The sequence below is a fragment of the Alligator mississippiensis genome, chromosome 4 (genome assembly GCF_030867095.1).
Source record: "Alligator mississippiensis isolate rAllMis1 chromosome 4, rAllMis1, whole genome shotgun sequence".
Taxonomy (NCBI): domain Eukaryota; kingdom Metazoa; phylum Chordata; order Crocodylia; family Alligatoridae; genus Alligator; species Alligator mississippiensis.
The window spans coordinates 140,427,981-140,449,501 of record NC_081827.1 but is presented as its reverse complement, the minus strand read 5'-3'; the positions used below and the strand labels follow the sequence as shown (position 1 = coordinate 140,449,501).

The window sequence follows — 21,521 nt, the reverse complement described above, 5'->3', positions numbered from 1 at the left end:
GTGTTTTATGCTATTACCAGAAGTGGAATTGTTGGCTCCCCCTACAGTTAAGGTTGCCTGGTTCAGTTTGCTTCTTGTTCCGAGGTCCTGTTTTCAATTGTATATAATCTTATCAAAGTGAAACTCAGAAAGCTGAAACTTGCCATGCCCTATCCCCGCACATTGACCAGGCATGCTCCACCCAGGGGTCAGGGGTTCTTCCTGCAATTGCTCCTGCTTGAACCAAGGGGCTTCTGTGGCATATGACACCAGAATGGAGAGTAGGGAGAGAACAAGGACTGAACCTGCAGAGACCTCCCTTGTAGTAGGCGAACACTACAAAAGGAAAGAAGGAAGCACTTTTATTTGGAATGCAGAGGGGGGTAAGGGAAAGGCACAGAGGAATGGGGTGGGAGAAGCCAGATGGGGAAAGGGGTAAGGAATATGGCAGAAACAGAGAAAGTGGGGGATCAGGAGCCAGGACTTCTGAGATTGGTTGAGAGCAGGGGGAAGGGATACAGGAGCCAGTACCATGTGTTAGTTAGAAACAGACCAGGGAGGGTGAGAAGTTGGGACAGGCTGAAGCAAAAAAAGGCAGAAGCAAAAGAGTGAAGCGGTCTACGACCACTTGAACATGCTGTCCTTCAGAGCCTGTAAATTAAAGGCAGTAGACCTGCATCTCAGCCCTGCTCTGCTCTCCACAAATAGCTGTAAAATCCATTGTTATAGACTATACTTCATCCTTCACTAGCACTGTGTCCACCTGAAGCTCTGCTATTGGCACAGTCACTCCATGAGGTAAAGAGAAAGATGCCTGTGCTGTGGATCTCATGGTGTAAACTTCCTGATGGCTCAAGTCAGGGGTCATAAAGTATGGGTTTTACATTATGGAATTGGTGGAAGGGAGATGTCAATTTTTAATAAGGAATTTCATTTTTTTTAAATTCATAGGAACATTAATAATGCTGCTGGGTCACACGTTTAGAAGTTAGGAAACCCCATGGTTAATGTTCTTTGTACAGTCTTAGTACAGTCTGGTATGCCCATGCATGATGATGCAGTTCTTGCTCTATAGGGCCCAGGTCTCATTTAATTTTTCTGTGGTACAAATGCTAGTGCCATCTAATTCATGGCAACTGCATCCTTATTGGAACAAAAGGTCACCTGGTGCTGTACTGTGGTTTATGTTCAGTTCAGTTTAGGATTTAGTACCTAAGCGAGGATTGAAGCTACAGGGCTCGCTGTCTTGCTTTAACAAATCTTGGCAATCTGCATTGAGCTTCCAAGCATTTCCGAAGTCTTCCACAAGGGCTTCGACCATGCCAGAAGGTATAAGAAAGTCATCCCCTTGGTTGCCATTGTAATTTCCACATAGGCCACATGTTCTTTCAGTATACACAGGGGCAAGCTTAAAGACAGAAAGTGAGAATGGTTATTCTTTGATAAATATCCCCAATTTCATAACAATATTTTTATTAGAACGTGAATGTGACCAATTCTTTAAATGAACATATATCTCAAGTACATTTTTTTAAAGTTTCTGGTCTTACTTTATCATATTTCTGGCTGAACAATCTTTGCTTACTATTTTGACTACTATTTTTTTAAACAAGGAATAGAAACCTATGAGCAGTGTCTTTTTCTCCTACCAGTACAACTATTTTTTCCTACTAAAACGATAATTTTAAGAAGATTAGAAAAATTCATTTCCCCACAAAATATTTTACTTTGTTTATTATTAAATGCACGGTGCTATGCTCCTTTTCTCTGTTTCACCCATTTATGAGGATACTTAGGGTGGAAATCATTTTACAATACAGGAAAGTAATTGTAACATCACAAACATTGGGAAGATAAGTCTGGGGCACCCACAATATCTGAAAGCACTACAGCTCACTTTAAAAAAAAATGAATCTTGATTTGATGGTGTTGGCAGATGACCATGATAAAGACTCCAAGAATTGCTTTCTTTACACATTAAACAATGAGCTTTATTCAAATAAGAAAAACAATGCAACTCGTAAAGCTGCCCTGACAAATGGAGAACTTCTATCAGATGTGAACCTTCTCTTGTTGCAGGTCTGTCTGACTTCCCACTGCACATTGAAAGAGCCAGTAAAAATATCCTATACAAACATCTTTAATACTATATTCTACCCAGCCTAACCTACAAATCCAGGGAAACCTAAGGAGTTGCAAAAGGTAAAATGAGACCCTGAATTTAGACATAAAGGCAGCATGTATTTAGAGAACACCAGTATTGTAAAGCAGCAAGGACAAATTCTGACAGGATTTCAATAGGCAAATAGACTGGATTTCAATTGCCAGTGGCAATAAGGATTATGGATCTAGTACCTGATTGAACATTAAAAGTAAATTAGATTTCTACTCCTGGCAACACAGCTTGCCAGGAAACACAAGATAGTCCAGGGGCAGAGCAATCTGAATAGTCAAATACCTGTCACAGTTACTGTTCTGGCTAATGGAGCACTGATGAAATGTTCCCAAAGGGTTCTCAGTGCTGTCCTCACTAAGAAAATTAGCAATCATTGGAGCAAAGGGAAAAAAAGAGCATCACAAGGAGCAATCAGAAACTCTCAAGGAAAATGCATCTTTAATGCCTCTCTCTAAGGACATCAGCAATGTGCTGAGATAAGAGAGGCCCAAATCCAAGTCTGCCTGCTAGACAGCTGAGGATTCAGCCTCTGCTCACCTCAAGAGTATGTGTACCTCAGGGTAACCACCTTCTTCTGCCTAAGAAGGGATACAACTCCCATTCTCTCAATGGGCAGGTTAGGGCATTTGACCCTGTATAATTTCACAGCTCTCCCATTCTGTCAGCTCCAGAAACAGAGCCTAAGTCACCAGTGGAGGTGCATGGCTTTGTTCTCTCAATGGACACCCTTAACCAACTTCCTCTTGTTGGGATCCAGCTCAACCTGACAGCAGAGTGGAGATGTCTACCTGAGCTAGTACATTTAATGCTGACAGACAGCAGCACTGCCTTTACACTTAAGTAAAAGGAGTGGGGGGCTCCACTACAACTAGTGTGATAGTGAGGCCCATATTTTACCCCACGGCCTAATGATTAAGGCACCAGGACATAGGCCAGGACATGGAAGACCTGGATAATAGGCCAACCCTGGGCTTGAGGGGATTTAAGCCCAGATTTCCTGAAAGTGCCCTCATCACTAAGCCATATGCTAGGCAGGGGGTTACGCAATTTCCACCTCTACAGTTGAAACTGTAAAAAAATCACAAGATCAGATGGAAAGCAAACATGAAAGATTCTGGCTCTGTGGCCCAGAGAAGGGGTCACTGCCCTAGGAGGGAAGAAGCCTCTTTCTGGCTCCATCACTCAACTACCCAGCGTCAACAGCAGGGGTGAAGGTTACCCTCAGCCATGCTTGTCTCACAGCCTGGTGGTTAGGACACTGATGGGGAATGTGGGGCCTGACTTCCAATTTACAGGGGCTGAGAAGTGATAGTGACTTCAGAATCCAAAATCTCTCATGGTTCTTGAGTAACCACTGACTTTGGTACCATACAGTCTCTATTTCTGGCTTTTTTTTTCACTGAGGTTTCTGAACTAATGCACTTCCAGACAGATTTGGATCACAACAAAACATAAGAGGAGTTAGATTCCTACTTGGATTGCTTCTGAGCATGTGCAGTAAGCTGACCCTAAAGACATGCGCAGTAATTCAAGGAACTGCTCAGCATATGCATAAGGAATGTAGGCATCATAAAGGAACTGTCAAGTGTTGTACAAGGTGGGATAGGATCACCTTTAGAGACTTAGGAAGCTTCTAGGCATGCATCTGCTACTCAGATGTCTTGAAGGCAAAGCTGGATCTGAGCCAAAAAGGCTGACTCTAGTTCAGATTCCATATATGTTTTGAAAATGTCAGGTCTTGTGTGAAAGGGTCAGCCCACAAGCTTCTAAAGGTCAATGGAGGGTTGCTTTGAAGAATTCAGATGAAAAATCTGAAAACTTGTAACTTTTTACCAGAAGTGTTTTTACAAGCAATGTTCTCACTTCCCCCAATTGTCAGAAATGTTTGGCCACAGGTCAGTCTATAAATTAGACTGTAAATCTGTAAATTAGAACTCAAAAGCAACAAGAAAGCTGATTCTGATAGAAGATTAGGGAAAGAACTCATAGCAGATCTTAATAATAAAAGAAGACAATGGGAGAAATGTTTGATACTAGCAAGTGGCAACCTCAATTTACAGTAAAGCTTTTGAAGTAGAATATCATATTTATTTGAAAAGCAAGATAAGGAGCTGATCAGGATATAAAGGGTCTGAGACCTGGCTGTAGGGACAGAAACTTCAGAGAAAAGTCAGAAATCCTGAGAGAGGCTAGTTGATTGCTCAACCCCCCCCCAAAAAACTCCAGGTAGTCTGATATTTTATATCATTACAAGACTGGATTACAGCACAAACTGCTGCATCTACAATCTGAACCTATTCCGTATGGTTCCCTCCCATTACAAGTCTCTTTCAGCTTTGATGAAATCTTCTACTAAATTTACATGTTGAACTCCTTGTGCTACCAGGCAACCACCTTGAAAAAATCTGTAGGGAGGGAAATGGGGTGTAGCGTATTGCCAAGATACCCACGGCAGCTTGGTTACCAGAGGCTGCCTAGCCCCAGTAGGGTTGTCAACTATCTGTAAACTTAATGACAGTCCATAAACAAAACAGACTAAAAACACCTACCCATGAAATCCATAAAAAACATTGAACCATCCATAAAAAAACTAATCAACTGGGAGCTTGATTGAAGATCTCTCATCAGAAAGAAGCTGGAGGCAAGTTTGATGGACAAACAGAGCAGAGCAGTGCCACCACATGTCTGAGTGGAAGTTCACCACCCTGCAGAGAGTATTCTCAGGGGGTTGTAGCCTGTAGGAGCCTCCATAATCCCTTCCCTTACACCATGTGCTGCTCTTGCCTTCCATTGCCTGTCTGCAACACTGCTGGGTTACAGGTAAGCAGACAGCAATCCCCTGTTCAGGGTCCATGCCAGAATGGGATGTCAAAGCTAGCAGGAGTCAGGCTTAGGATGGGGCAAAATAGTGCAGGGTACAGTCAGAAGCATCAGCTTGTGGGGGGTGAGTAGGAGATCCCTGGAATGCTGGCAGCACAGAATAAAACTATTTTTGCATTTAAGCAGGGCTGCCAACCCAAGAAAATTTTGGTTACTGACAATCTGCAAGCTTTTTACTGACAATCAAACTTTTTTTTTAAATACAGTTGGTGTTAAAACCTTGAACTTGAACCTGGCCTTTGTCCAGGGTCTGGCAGAAAGGTTAAATTTACATTATATAACATATACAGAGTTCTGTGTGGACTAGTTTACCCTGACAAGTTTCAGGGTAAAATTATCCCATGCAGAACTCCATATTTCTGTTAAACTATATTGGTATTCAAGCCAACTCACTAAAAGCTAGTTCAGGTACCTCTATACCATGCTGCGGTCTACAGAGTACACATACCTGAGTTGACCAAGAAGAACCATACATAACCTTCATGGTAGAAGCAGTATGCAATGTACATTGCATATTTAACCTGATTTTATCCTGGAAAAGATGAATGCTTGTATTCACAGAAGCATAGTTTTGTTTTGTTTTTTCTCATTTTCACCCTTTCAAACCTTATTGGCTTCAATGGGGACATGTAAGTGTAAATTGAATCAAAAATAGCTCAGAAGGTATTCAGAGCAAAAGTATTAATGGATAATGGTGACTGGCAGTGCACAGAAAACTAAAAAAAAATAAAAATAAAAACAAGCTGTTCTGGGATGCAAATGTTTGTGTATCTAGAAAACAAAAGGACCTGTATATTACTCTGAGGGCAGAAAGAGAATGGAATTTCTAATATGCAACACAAAGCAATGTCTCACATGAGACAAGAAAATCTTTGTGTATGACTGGGTAGGTCGAGAGAGCAGGCAAAAAGTACCTTCACCAAGAGTTTGCCATGACCATCCCAGTCAATCTGCAAGTCTTCTCCATAGGTGAGGCGAACTGAAGACATTATGGTATGCTGGATACGGAGAGCACCTAAAGAAAAAAAAGAACATTGTTTCAGACAAGCAGAGATGCAATCTCTCATAAGCAGGGACGACACAGAGAGTTGGGGACACTATGACTTCATTAACCCCTGCAATGAGTCTAACAGAGTCACTTACTTTGGCTTTGTCTATGCTGTGTTTTTTGGAACCCTGGTGCAAGCATCTTAATTTACAGTGGTCAGATTAACCCAGGGTTAAAAGCCAATACTAATGGGAGTATAATGACAGTGCTGATCTAACATTGCAACCTGCAAGCTCTAGATTCTCCAGAAAGTGCTGAGATAGATGAGCAGTACTGATGCCTTGTAGAAAGTTGTACCATGCTAAAGCAAGCAACAGCACTCAAGTTTACCTGTTACACCAAAGGCCCTAAGTATATGCCCAATGCTCTGGTCAAATCAGCAACTGTCCCTTCTGTTGGCCGAGCCCTAAAAACACTTGTAAGCCCCCAATGTCTAAGCATCATGCAAGAACTCAAAGTTAATGTTGTAAAATTTCAAACTTGCGGATTACAGAAATGGACAGTGACAGTGAGTTTGAACTGCATGGGTCAGTTCCCCAAAACGGCCCAAATCAGGACAACTGCTGATGTCCATAGAACCCAGCCAGTTTATGCCAGGTTCACACCTAGGTGCATGTGCAAGAGAACCAGGAATGACAGGTATTCCAGTTAATAGACAGTACAGCAGACATGACTCAGAGTTAGAAAAGAGAAAAATTTGACAGAGCCAGGAAAAAGTTGAGAAGGGTGACACCTTAGTTTCTGGGTTGAATTGTTAGATGCCACAAACACACCTTGCACCAAAGGAATTTGGATGTCCCGTCCATTCAGAGAAATTCCTCCCCCATGCTTCATTTTTATGATGCTGTTCTCCATGTCTTTGAGTCGGACAGAGGCTGAGCGAGTGCATACCGCATCCAGATCATCTGCACACTAGAGAGAGGCCAACAATTTCTCTGAACATGAGTTAATTACATGGATAACAGATCCACCAGCACGCTAGACTAGAAGCCCTCGTTTGGCTGTGTTTCTAGGGTCACACACATCAACTACAAGGCAGTGCCTGTCCTTACAAAAAGGGTCTGTGGGAGCTGAGCAGCAGCTAGGTGAGGAAAACCCCAGGGGAGTTGAGCTGCATGGTGTTATTCAAGACTGTCCTATGCGTGACGGATGAGACACCACTGCACCAGCCTACTCTAATGAGGAAAATCAGTGTGCTGCTCTGGTTTTCATCATTCAGGATTGCTGCTGTTACTATTAGTGACGGTTTGGATAGAATATTACAACATACGTAGGATGGTGACTCATGGCCCCCAGCCCTCTGTGTTTGGTTCCAAAAGAGCAGTTTCAGTGAAAACCAGTTAGGCCACTTACACTAGCTCTCAGAGCTCTCATATCAGAGCGGTTCTGGGAAAGGCTCGCTAAGTCCACCACCATGGCTCGGCAATGTAGAAGCAAATGAGTTTTCTGTGACCCCACCCCTTCACCCTTCCTGATCTGTCCTTGCTCCCCTGCAAATGCCTGACTTGTGCCCACCTCCTAAATTCCCCAAGATAGGTCAATCCCTCCCCTTACTCCTTCTGCAGTGGCCCTTCCTCCTTCCCCACCCCCCACAATCTTCCTTTTCTCTGCAAATTTCCTCCTTTCCCTGACCTACTTCAGTATCCTCCCCTCCAATGTTCAGTTGACTCTCTTACTTCCATACCGATGCTGACACACCTGTCAAAAACTACCCCCTTTAAACACCCAAGCATTTTACTCTGGATGGTCTCTCTCTAGCCCCAACATGCTCTGGGACCATTCCTGTTTCTCCCTGGCAAGCTCCATTCCATGTCCTTCTACTAGGCCCTTCTTGTTCTTTATGTGGCAGAGGTAAAGGACAAAAATCTCAAAGGGCGGATCAGTCAACGTGACTGTGAAAAAAGTCACATGTAAACTAGGAGTCATTATGGTAATTTTCTTCATACAGCACTACTCAGCTTCTGGAGAAGTGCACTTCTATATAACCTGAGTAGTACATGCCCCAGGCTGTTTCTAAGCAAGCAGCCTACATGGCTCATTGAATGGGGTGTGCCGTCTCTTGTCTTCATAGGCTGATCTGGCAAAACTCCAGGAAGAGAAACAGAGAAAGGAGTCTCACTGTGAATTTGCATCCCCAACAGGAGCCTGAAGGACTGGCATCACAAAGGCAAAACATATGTTAATTCAAGAAAGAAATTCTATCTGCTATTTGAATTAGTCATTTAATAGGAAAATGGCATTTGTCTACTTAGGAATAACTCTTCCTCACATAGCTCCCTCCCAACACATACATACATACAACCCTCTCCACATATACATACAGGCAGAGTACGCATACCTGGACAGTGTCGATGATAACAGAAAAGGACTTCTCCTCACAGTCTTTGGCAAATAAATATTGACAGATCCCACTGAAGGTAAAATATTTGTTGTCAAAACTTTTGAAATGGGACTGGCCGGTGACAGAGCAGTCTCCTATTAAAAAAAAAAAAAAAGTGAGAGAGATATAAGCAGATTCCTACTAACTAGGAGCAAAGACCTGATCTTCATGAGACACAAGAGGATGGGGAAACTGAGGTAGGTCACTAGGCCCAAAGCTCCTAATGGCCTGGGAGTGCTGAAAGGATGACTTATCTTGTGGCTTACTCCTGTAATTTATTTTCTGTTAGAAATAAGGACTCCAGCTAAAATTAGAAAGATTAGAAAATGAGTGCTAACCTTACGCACATTGGGGAGTATCCATGCCTTCCCAGAGACCCAAAACAATACTTCAGAGTGAAGCTTAAATATGGCTTTAAATAAATGCCACAGACTCTATTCGGACTCTCTGCACTGGGTGAATATTATCTCTTACTAGTGCATTGCAAGCCAATCATAGGACTTCACTGGGGCTACATTTTATATGTACTTTTATATCAAACAGCACCACTTTAAGTAAATCAGTTTTTTAAACTAGTGCAAAAAACTACGTGGATGCCCTCAGTTCAATTTCAACTCACCACATATCAGTTTCATTTCGTTAGCGAATTTAAAGGTACAAGCTAGCTATTTTTAAGCTAATATAATAATACTTCTTACGTGTGGAGGTTCTAAGTGCTTTATGTCTGAGATTATGTAATCAAAGGCTAAATAATACTTATCTATAAAATGGGAAAATACTAAGAGTTGAAATGATTCACTCAAGGACACATAGTAGGCGCAGCCAGGAGACTGTATCTTCCAGTTTCCAGTCTAGCACTCTCTTTCCGAAAGCCACATTACCTCTATGTCTACACAGTGCTTCACACCATCTTAACTACCTGTTGTTTTTTTTTAAATCTATTTTAGTTAAACTCACTGCAGAACTAGGGCCTCTGCACATTAGACATGAAACTAACAACACCTCTTTGTGTTCCCCCCCTTGTGCTCTTCTTTGTGCCAATACCTTACACACATAGGTTTTGGCAGGTTGCTACTTGCTAGCAGTGTCTGTGCGTCTCTGGAGTATTATAATGCTGCCTTATCATGGCTATGGTGTGTGAAATTCTGCTTCACAGAGCAGAAAGAGGGTTGATTCTTTTGTTGGGCTGTCTTGAACTCAAATAACTTACTCCAGCATTTAGGTGAAAATACTTTCATCTCATGAATCACAAAAGGGATAAAGAGCTCAAAGTCAATCAGACTGAGATGCCATTAAGCCTTCCTTACATGAACAGAATTTATATTAGTTGCTACTCTTACTTTTATTTTATTTAATTTCCATTAAGGCAGAAATAAATCCAGTGCATAACAGCTAAAAGCAAAGCTCTTACAGGATCAAACTGAAGTCCAGCTTGCAGTCCCTCCCTCTGTGAAAAAGAACTCTTTAAATCCATATTTCAATGCATCTCCTCTGTATGCATATATAGGGAAGAAGCTTGTTCTACCTGGTTGGCAACCAAAGCACAGCTTGCAACCAACTTGGTTATCCAACTCTCATTTAGGAGCAATTCTATTTCTCCCTCTGGGCACAAAAGTGCCTCCCACCACAAAAAGAATAGGATTGCCCTCTGGAGATGCATAGACATCTGTAGAAACTTATTTTTATTTCTAAGACACTATTGTTGAGATGTTAGTCTAAGGCAGGGGTGGGCAAAATGCGGCCCAGGGACCGGATGCGGCCCACCAGGCCATTCTATCTGGCCCACAGGGCCCCTAAAAAATTTAGAAAATTAATATTAATCTGCCCTGGGCTGCCCGTCATGCGGTCTTTGATGGCTTGCTGAAACTCAGTAGGCGGCCCTCTGCCTAAAATAATTGCCCGCCCCGGTCTAAGGACTGTGTGTCCATTGGGCTAAGAGCTACATACACACATGTTAAGGCAAACTCCTTGCAATTTAAGCATACTGTTTTATTTTGGAAGGCCCCCTATACAGACATGGAGTCTCATAGGAGCTAAGGGATGCAGGGATCTGTTTGCCCAGAACAAATTGCAGGTGCTAAACCCTAAATATCAAGCCACATACAAAGAAATGAGTATGACTATGGCATATATGGCTTCAGAGCGTATTACATTTATTTTTCTTAAGTAGGTACACATACATCAAAGAAATTTAAATATTTAAGAACAATAATCACCAAGGACAATCAAATAACTCAAGAAATGAAGACAAGAATTTACAGTGCTAAATATGCCTGGTAAGCCTGGATAAAATAATGGCATCAAGGAAAATCTCAACAAACCTTAAAATCCAGATTTATAATACAATTGTTCAACCTGTCCTTTTATGTGGGTGTGAATCCTGAATACTGACAAGGGCAAATGGAAAAAGGCTGCAAGTGTTTGAAAACAAAGGTCTAAGGAAAATACTTGGTGCAATAAAAGAAAACAGTATGGAGGAAAAGACATAATCAAGAGCTTGTGGACTGGTACCAAAGACTTCATGTCTTGAGCAAGATAAGAGCACAGGAAATTAAATGGGCAGGATATAATCACAAGAACCAATGAGAAAAGCCATGCGAAACAGATTTTGGAAGCTAAGGTGGACAGTATGATGAAGGAATGACAAATATAAGCTACTGATATTTTTCACCCCTGTTTGTCCAGCAAGGTCAACACAGCTTAGAGTCCAGCTCCGTTTCTCTATGCCCTCTCATGTAGAATTTTAAACTGTCCTCTGGCTGAAGACCTATGCTCCATACTTGTCTCCTTTGAGATTGGAGAGGTGAAACTAGAGGCCTCCACCAGGAACACTCCAAGAAAATTTTTAGCTAGCAAAAGAAGTCTCTTTCATGTTAAAATTGATTGCCTTTCTTCTGAAGTCAAGAGACGCAATAAACCTGGAACCTCAGGGATGGGGGTGAGAGAGAGGGTGCTGTGTACTGGATTTTCTGTTTTAAATAGTCTCTTTTGCAACCTGACTCTTGAAAATATCTCTACCAGACAGAAGAGCTTAGGTTTAGACCATATATTCAGGCCTTCACAGCATCTGTGCAAAACAAGTCAATTCATTTCAAAAGACCCCACACCCTCAACTTTCACTTTTTTCCCTGGAATTCCAGAGCTAATGCTCTTTTGATTTCAAGCCGGGGATGCTTGCTTAAAAGCCACTGCAAGTCCTTCGTGGGTGAAATCAAAGCAGGTGCAGTTCCCCACGTTAGGGCCCTCATTGATTTCCCTGTGCCCTTCCCCTAATGATCTACGGGTTTTTCCCACTTCCTGTAGTCCAACAGCCCCGGGGTCTCCACCCCCCTCCTCCTGGCCTTCCCCCTCTCTAAAGTCTCAGGACAGAGAAGGACAGAAAAAAAAACCCCACCTATAGCATCCTTCTAGAGAGGATCACATGCAGGGCAGAAAAAGTAAGCACAGTCTCAACTCAGGCCTGTTCTCCACTGAAGGCAATGTTGGTATAGAGGGGACCTGGCAGCAAGTGTTCATTTAAGGGCAGGTGAGTGAAGAGGGAAGCAGGTGAGTAGCCAAGAGGCAAGTATCACCTGCCCATTGTGGTACCTGGGTGACTTGGGGAGAGGGGGGGAGCAGGGGAAGAGAGGAGGAGAGCAAGATGAAGAAATAGTTTGAGAGAAAAAGGTGGCCAGTCTGTCACCATCATAGGAACGATAGCCTACTCATTGATACAGACACAGGACTTGGAGCCCAGGCCTGCAAACACTATTGATCCTACTGCACATGTGGTCCAATTTATTTCTGTAGAGCTTTGTTCCATGAGCAGTGCTTGCAGGCTCAGGCCATTAGTTACAAACCACTTAGTATCACAGCAGTTTTCCCTTACCCGGCAGCTACTGTCCTGAAACTACACACCTTTCACAACTTGGTGAGTTATGCAACGAAAAGGGGACTTCTGCTTCTCCCTGTCACCCTCTGCCCCACCTCCCCCGCAACACAGGTATTTTCACTGTGCTACACAGAACCTCCCACACAAAGTCTTATTTATCTTGCAAAGAGAACTTCTGAAATATAATCTCAGGGCTGGCCTGTAACTAGAGCCTGCAGCAAGAACAAAGATAAATTCACCCTTTGTGTGGCCGTAGGTACGCGGGACTGATCTGTGCAAGGCTTACTCCTTTGTTAGGAGCTGCATGCACAAGGGTCAACATACCTGGGCACTCCTCATTGCTGCAGATCCAGATACCACGTCGGCAAACACTAGAGGAAATATTGTGAAACGGTTAGCGTCCACATGGCATTTCCCCACATAGTTAAAAGTGAAGCCCTCTGCCCCTTCCTTTCAGGAGCATAAAACCAATGCAATTCTCCACCCCACACACTCCTGTTCTGCTCACAACCTCACTTAATGTATGCATCCTCTACACCCCTTCCACCTCTCCTCCCCACAGCCAGCCCTTTGGGAAATGCTGACTATTGAATCAATGGGGCTATAAGAGGACTGAAGTTTCTCTTTTTGGCAAGCCCCTCCTTTATAAAGGCATCTTCTTCTAAAACTCAATGACTTGTAAACCAAATTCTCAGGAGGTTTCTACTGAACCTTTCCCCTCCCCGTCCCCAAACACTTTGCTTCCAAGTCCGAGTCTTAACAGTGAACATCCTTCAAGTGCATGAGGGAGAAATACAAATGAAGTTTATTTTCAGAACTCTGAATGGCACTCTAGGTACAGTGGCATCCTCCAAAGCAAATGGTAGCATCAGGCACAGTTGGTATGTGTTAGCAGGTGCTGCTTTTAGGCCTGGACCTATCTGGCTCCACACCAGCAACCCCTACAGCTTTTAAAATAATAGCTTGAAGAAAAAGTGTTAAGGTGATCCTTTTTCTTTTCTTCTTTTAACCCCTTAGCCCATCCCTCATAATTTTTTTGGAGGTTGTTGAGTTCATTAGGGTGATCCAGGCCAGGATCAATGGAACAACCTCTAGCAAAGGAATAAGAACATCAGAAGTGCCATATTGGGTCAGATTCATCTAGCCCAGGAACCTGCCTCTGACAGTGGCAAGTATTAAATGCTGAAGAGGGACAGTACATATTGAGGCTGAATTGCAGGGAGCATTTTCTAAGACTGAAGTCTATTTAACCTGGACTGGGCTCTCCAGGTCAGAATGGTCAGGACAGTGTGGTCAAACCCAGATGTCCCTAGGCTGCCAACTCAATGGGAGCTGTTAAGATGGTCAAGTGATGGATCCTTCTCCACTGACAAGATGAAGAAAGAGCTGCTTCTTACCGAGTCCAACAATACACAGTAACTGCCACCTCTACTGCATTGTGGCCTTGGCTCGACCTTACATAAGGCCATCCTCCTGTTGTGTAACAGATAATATCTGCCCCTAACTCCTCGCATACATACGCACACACACACTCTCCAGTCAGGATATGTTATTCATTCCCCTTCCTCTCTTCAGACAACTGACCTCCCCTGTCAGGCTGTCCTGTAGAGGTGAAACAAGGAACTTGGGCTATGCAGCCGAGAAGGAGCAATACAACTGAGGAAATTCTGAACAGAGTTTAAGGGAGGTTAATAAATGTAGCTAGTTAAACAAAACTCCACTGTTCAACACTAGCTAGAGCTAGGAGACTACAGATCTGTCTTATCCGCAGGAAACAGGTATTTTTCCACTGCTGGAAAACACACATCCCTCACACAATTCTCTTAGATCAAATATCTCAGTTTAAAAAAAAATGGGTTAGGTTTTGTTTTTGTGAACAGTGGGGCTGGGGCTTCTGCCAATTCTGCCAATAAAAGACTGGGGCTTCTGCCAATTCAGAGAAATAAAACACAAACCAGAAAAACCAGCTTGAAACTCAAGTGCAAAGGCTCCTCCTGTACAGAGGTATATTTACCAGAAGTTGCAGTCCTTGGAGATGGAGGAGCCAGGAGGATGGTGCCTGCCAGAATGTATGCAAGAGCATTCAGAGCTGTCGACGCAATGGTCACCATCAAGTAGTTTCCCCTCTGGATGGGTCAGGCAAGGGGGAAAAAAAAAGAATTCAATGAATTATTGGCAAGAGCTCACATGCATTGTTATCCCAGGCTAGCCATACTTGGACAGCTAATTAAAATAAAAGCTGGGGGACCACTCCAGAGAACCTCATGGGAGCTAGTGATGAAATTTGTTCAGACGCCACCTCTCCTGCAAACGTGCTGAACGATGCATCACTGGAAGCCCAAAGGATCACACTCTTCATTGTTACTTGCAAAATGCAGATTCAAGCCAAACCAAGGTGTCCAAGTACCCCCATGCTGGGACACCAGAGACATGGAAAACAAATTAAATGAGCCCTAATATTAGACCTGAATTTTCCCAGACATGTGAATTTAAAATGTAGTGTACCACATCTCTGGATGATAAATTCCACAGGGGATAAATCCCAGGACCAGGGTCACACCCTTATCAGAAGTAAGTATGTCTAAGGGTTGACCTAGTGGTTTTTAAGCAGATGCAAGGAGTGAGGAAAGGATATAACAACATCTGAGGAATGGATATCGGGTAACCCTGCAATGTGGCTGGCAAAGAGCTGCTACTTTGCTGGCTAGCCAAGATATAAGCTGTAGCTGTCTTGGCCAAGAAGCAGTAGAAGGCACTTGCATGCTACTACTAACAGGACTGAGAGACAAATGAGTAGAGCTATAGGGCCCGTCCCTCCTTCCCTTACCTCTCTGCTTCATTTCTGCAGAAATTCAGAAACAATAAGACTAAGTCTCCAGATAAAGGGGGATGGAAAGAGCTACTAAAAATGAAATGGTGACCCTCTCACACTCCAGCTGCAGCCCACTGATGTGACCATGCTCCAAAACCCAAAGGCAATGCTCATCTTACTCAGTTACATGTGGTAACTGGCAAATTACTCCAGTGAGCCAAAACACACATCTTTGTATATGTAAGGAAATGTTTGATGATAAGCATGACCCACAAGAATATGCCAACTTAGAAAAGGAAGAGGGGGTATATTGACCTTGCAGTGAACAATGAAGGCTTCATGTGGCTCTGATGAACATAACATCAACCAAAAAGAAGTAAGACCCTTGAGGATGGGTAGTTGGCACCCAAAAGCTTGTTTAACATTCATAGATTCACAGATTGTAAGGCCAGAAAGGACCTTGAAAGATCATCAGGTCCAGTTCCCTGCACCAAGCAGGTAAGACAACTGGGGGTCAGGTGACCCCAGCAAGGTGACTACCTAGTCCTCTCTTGAAGATTTCCAGGGTAGGTGACTGCACCATCTCTTGAGGGAGCTTATTCCACGGTTTGGACAACCTGACTGCAAAGAAGCTTTTCCTAATGTTGAGCCCGAATCGATCTTCCAGGAGTTTGTGGCCATTACTCCTGGTCTTCCCCTCAGGTGCCCTGGTGAACAGTTGCTCACCAAGCCCTTGATGTACTCCCCTAGTGTAACAGTAAGCTGCTACCAGGTCTCCTCTCAGCCTTCTTTTCCTCAGGCTGAAGAGTTCCAGATCCCTCAGCCTTTCCTCGTATGCCTTGCCTTTTAAGACTCTGATCATACGTGTGGCTCTTCTTTGGACTCTGTCAAGCTTATCCACGTCCAACACCTATCCTGACTATAGAACTGGCATAAAAAAATATCACCAAAAAAACCCCCTCTTGCTTGGCACATTTCCTGGACTATCACAGCTACAATAACACTCCATTGCTCCAACAGTAGACAGAGGAAGACAACAAGGACAGTGAAAATGTTTAGTTACACAAGTAGTCCCACTGAAATCAATGAGATAATGTGCATGAATAAGGCCCTGATAATTCAGCCTATGGATTTATACCACCTGGGCTTCCTCTGGGTGAAATAAAAGTACCACTCTTCTTTCTTTAATAAAGTACCTCACAGTACACTTCTCACCTTCTTCCTCTGATGGCTGGTCTCCTCCAATGAAAAGTAACACAGAAGAAATCCAGATTTGTAAGCATCACATCATGTGGTACATCACCAGGAAAGGAAGAGTTCCTAGAGCATTAACTGGTACTGGCATTCACAAAGACCTTTATTTTTTACAGGGTTTAAATAGTAGTCCTTTCATAAAGCAATCATACAGGCAGTATAAAAATGAACCTATTCTAGGACAGTCACAAAAAGAAGAGAAGCGCTTCTGATTTCAGGAACATTTGAAGACAAACACTGGTTCCCTTCTTCTAATAAAATAGGTAATACTACTGCCAAATATTTCTCTATGTAAATAAATCAGTAAATAAATTACCAGGGCAGCTGCAGCCATCCACACATTGTCCTCGACACACTTCATTGATATTCAGACTCTGACAGGTTTTGGCACAAGGAGAGATGCACTCCTTATACTCCATGCCAACTGGACATCTTGGCCCTGAAACAGATCAATGAAATTAGAAATGCAAATCTCTTAATAGCTGCTAATCTTTTCAATCATCCTGGAAGAAATAACCGAGGTCAGATAAGGCCAAATCCTGCCCAATTAAATTATTTAATTTTTAGGAATAAAATATGTTAGAACTTGGTTTATTAATATCAAAATCTGCCAGTTTGTTATACATATGTTTTTAAGGTAAGATATATCTATATTTTCTACAAATCGCATATCTCTACCCACCTGCTCTTGCTGTTATGATCCAAACCTGGAAACAAACCAATGAAGATGTCCTGGGACTTCCCTCTGTAACTGCTCTCAAGAAAACTTCTGAGCAGATATTGGGAGTAATCCCAAAAAACCTCATCAGCACATTTCTGAAGTTGCAACACACAACTGGGACATACAAGGGGACAGCCCACCTGCGATGTGCTACTGCTACAGTGCAGACAAGCTCTTAATCTTTTCCATAGTCTCCCCACATCATAACAGTGCCAGCCTTCCCTGAAAGGCACTCTCTACTCTCAATGGCAAGGTCTGATTCTGGAGGTCAAACTCCACTGTTCTCAATAGGCAACTTTGGCAGCAGAACCCTACTCTCCCATCTCCCCTCCCTCCTCCAACTTACTGCACAAGCTGTCCTCAGGCCACCCATCCAGGATCACTCCCTGGTGAGCGCAGCTCCTTGCATACTCCAGGAATGTTGGGCAGTGACAACTCATGTCCTGAGCACATGTGCACATGTCTTTCTCACACAGATTAATGAATGGCTCTGGATCAATTTGGTGATGGCATCTGGAGAACACCAGGGACGTCTGTAGCAGCTGGCACTTCTGCATGACATCCTACACCATTAAAGTGAACAGGAAAAGAAATTTATTTTAAAAAAATAAAATAAAAAATTAAGACATTGCATTGAATTGATCGGATGGCTTTATTTTAATTAAACCTTGGAATTACAAAGAGCTTAGACTGGTATGGCCTCTGTACCATGCCCTTCTAAATCAGTCACCTTTCCAAGGAAAAGATGGAAGCAAGGAGGGTCCCTGAAAGATTAATCAGAGGTTATGAGGTGTTGAAAAATGTATTACTATCTTAATCACAAAAAGAAGAAGAAAAAAGACTCACTGCTCACGTACCCTTCTTCTTCGAGGCTTAGAATTCTGTCAACCTTTTAAGGCACACCCAGATAAATTAGGTAGGCTTCTCACTGTTACAAGTGATACTTTTTTGTTTATTATTGTAGAGCAAACAGTAGAGGGTCAAGGACATTTTATTTTAAGTAAGGCATTGCCAATCTCAAAAAAACTGAGAAACACTGAAATACAGTTTGCACGCATACACACAGTGATGTTTTTCTTTGTATAGAATCAGACCTGATCAAATGCAGATCATAGAGTCTATACTTATCACTGTTGCGATGCCTTAACTTACCAGTGGCAGAAAAAAAACTGAACCTGAACAATCCAAATTCTATTCTACACAGTTACAAGGGCACTGACAGATGTGCAGCTCCCTGCTATAATAGCGCTTCACAGGAAGTGCCATGAATTACAACATTCCCCCTGACCCAACAAACATTTGCTGTTAGGGCCAGGAGTTGGGGGATTAACCAACTGAATGTCTGAACCCCCGCCAAGGTGGTGGGGCTCCAATCCACCTGTCCCTTCCTCCAGCACAGGTTGGGCTAACCCCGGATGCAACTCCCCCCGCTCCCTTTTTCCCCTCCCATTCCAACAACAGCATAGGGGGCGAGGCTGGACTATATCAGCCCAGCTCTGCTCCTGGCGTGTGCTGACAGATGTTAATGAAGGCATTCCATTCTGGAACCTGTAATGAGTGCTCAGACTGTCACATAATCAAGCACTTTCAAAAGTGCTTTGTAGATGTACGCTTCTGTAAGGGCATCATTGTGGAGCACTTTCAGGGGGCAACAAATGTAACTTCTGTTTGTGCCCAAAATTTGCAGTGGCTCTCACTATGAAGCTCCTTGTAGGCCACTGATAACCAGCAAATTTAAATATATTTAAAAAAGGTTAATCTATTTTTCCCATAAAATTGTGGGCCGAGTCTTCAACTGGAATGAATCAGCACAGCTCCACTGATTTCAGTGGGATTATCCACCAGTTTATTCAGTCAAGGCCTAAGGGTCTGCTCTAATGCACAGCAAAGACAAAGGAAGGACATTGTTTACAAGGAGTGCCACTTCATAGAGCCAGGTCAGGGTGTCCAGAAAACAAAAAATCATAAAATGTCACCGGTGCAGAAGTGAGCATTCCAGTACATTCCAGGAGCAGCACTGAATCAGCCCCTGTTAACAGGGTACCAATACATCTGCTTATGTTGTGACAGCGGTACTTTTACCAATAGAAAAAATATATATTTCATGTTCTGTTCTAATGAAAAATTTGAATTTATCAGATTTCCAACTAGTCTAGTGTCTGTGCCAAGTTCTTCTAAACCCATCATTTTTGCAGGAATGGAGGGAAGTGATTTTTTAGGAACAGGGTTGATTATAAAAAAAAGTCAACTGTCCTCTTTACTAATCTGGCATACCAATATAATATTGGTATAAATGGTATTAAAGGAATTACAGATTCTGGTGGAACATGACAAGCACCCTTCCTCTGTGGACTGCACAAAGGGAGACTAAATGATTTACCCATGGTCATGCAGGGTGTCAGTGGCAGGACAGGTAACTGAACCTGGGTCTCCCAAATTCTAGGTAAGCACCTTTCCCACAGGGCTATCCTTCCACAAAAAAGGAAGGTCAATAAAGGGAAACATTAACAGGTCTCAAGATTGTAAATTCCTTGCTTGGAGTGTTTCTAGATCCTTTTTATTCACTGTAGGATTAAGATTTTGAATAACAATTGCATAACACAGTGACTGTAATCTAACTAATTTATCTGTTAAGAAATGTACTGGCATAACCAGAAGGCAATAAATATAAATATTTAGCTTCAGTGAGGGTATGGGTGTGCATGTATTAATATTAAATTGCCCACAGTGTTTAAGGAATTTCATCCAACAAGTTACAGCCAACCCATCTTCTTGTGTTAGTGATGTGGCAACAGGGAAACATAACCAAGCAGCAGCAGAGAATTTGCAGAATGCATTATTAAGAATTGGCCACTTAGAAACTAATGGTTATGCCATGAGTGCTTGCACACCACCAACACTTAGAGGTTCCATTAGATAAGTTTATCTCATTCCAAAGGCCCTGGCCTCTACCACTGGAGTTAAAGGAGACCATCTTCATATTTTGTGCTAGCAAGCTACAGCCTTTGTCCAGGTCAGTGTATAAAACCCTAGCCAGCAAGCTGCTCTTTGCTGATGAATCCTTGTGCCACTTTGCTAGAATAGGGCACTGTTATACCCCATGGCTAGGGACAGAAGTAACACATAAACAGATTTAAGTTATCAGAAATGGGTTTAAACCTGTAACAGAACAGAAGCTCAGAGCACATAAACCAGTTTCAAAATGGCTGAAACTGGTTTAAGATAAACCTGGTTGAATGTTGCATCAGAAACTTAACTGATTTGGGTTAAACCAGTTTATAAAACTTCTGTCCCAAGCCCCTTCCTGCTTCAAGTTAAATCACAGTTCCCCAGCATCCCAGCATGCTTTCCAGCCCTAGGCTGGGCTGGGCTGTGCTCTCTGCTCCAGAGAGCCAGGCTGGCCCTGCCCCTCTGCTCCCTAGTGGAAGCAGTGAGGCATAGCTGACAAGGGAGTGCGGGGGTAGGGGGGGAAGTGGGGAGCAAGCCCAGCTGGGGATGCAGCCCAGTCTACAGGGGAGGGACTGCCCCCTCCAGGCAAACCCCAACTGGGGTCTCGGGCCAGAGAGGGGAATTAAACACCCCTTCACCCACTCAAACTTACTGCAGGATGCAACTGTGGGCTACAAATCCCAGAGGCATCTGGAAGCAGAAAGAGGAAGTGATGAGCAACTCTGCAGAGTCCTGCTGGTGTGATTCTGGACTGCAAATCCTAGAGACCTTGGGGGCAGCAGGAAGAGGAAGTGAACACATAGTCAGAGAGCTGTGCTCTAGTGCTCCCCAAGTTTCTGGCCTGAGCCACTTCAGGCATCTGGCTACATTCCTGAATCAAGGTAAATGTCTGTTCACTTCTGATTCAATTTAATCTGTCCATCTTAGACTAACCTGGAAAGACTGAACTGATTCAGCCTCAAGCTTCTTGACTGTACTTAGCCCATGTGGTAATGCTGTGAAGCACATGCTGAGAATGTGTATTTTTGTCTTGACTCCCAAAATGAAGAACTCCCTTTGCTGTTTGCTGAACCCGAGTCATTTCACCTTTCTGTTATGAGAATAGTACACAGGATTCTAAAGAACACAAGATTCTAAGGATATTCAGACCCAGGGCTTTAACCAAGTCACCATTCCATAACATATTGCCACCTGCTTATAAGGCTTCATTGTAGATTTTGGAGTTTAAGGTTGACAAATTGAAAAAGAACATTTGCAAAATGGTTAAAGGGACATTATCAACTTTAAATAATAATAATAATCTTATCTTAGGCATCTGGCAACATACCACATCCAGTGAGTTCACCAGTTCCCAGAAGAATCACAGTTTCAATTCTTTCTTTCTTTCTTTAACATGGTCACTGATTGCAGATGCTCTCATTTTGGGCACTCAATATCATATGCCATGGACC

General features: G+C 43.0%; 1 protein-coding gene across 3 annotated transcripts in view; it reads right to left on the bottom strand.

Annotated features, from left to right (window-relative positions):
* Window positions 1-21,521, bottom strand: part of VWF (von Willebrand factor) — a 203,144-nt gene that overhangs the window by 154,461 nt on the left and 27,162 nt on the right. For all 3 annotated transcript variants that reach the window (XM_006266925.4, XM_014606374.3, XM_019482200.2), the window contains exons 7-14: window positions 17,468-17,684; window positions 16,717-16,839; window positions 14,349-14,460; window positions 12,659-12,705; window positions 8,422-8,558; window positions 6,857-6,995; window positions 5,950-6,050; window positions 1,192-1,387 (exon numbers count right to left, since the gene is read on the bottom strand). In XM_006266925.4, the coding sequence (XP_006266987.3) occupies window positions 1,192-1,387; window positions 5,950-6,050; window positions 6,857-6,995; window positions 8,422-8,558; window positions 12,659-12,705; window positions 14,349-14,460; window positions 16,717-16,839; window positions 17,468-17,684 (1,072 nt within the window). The remainder of the gene's footprint in view (window positions 1-1,191; window positions 1,388-5,949; window positions 6,051-6,856; window positions 6,996-8,421; window positions 8,559-12,658; window positions 12,706-14,348; window positions 14,461-16,716; window positions 16,840-17,467; window positions 17,685-21,521) is intronic.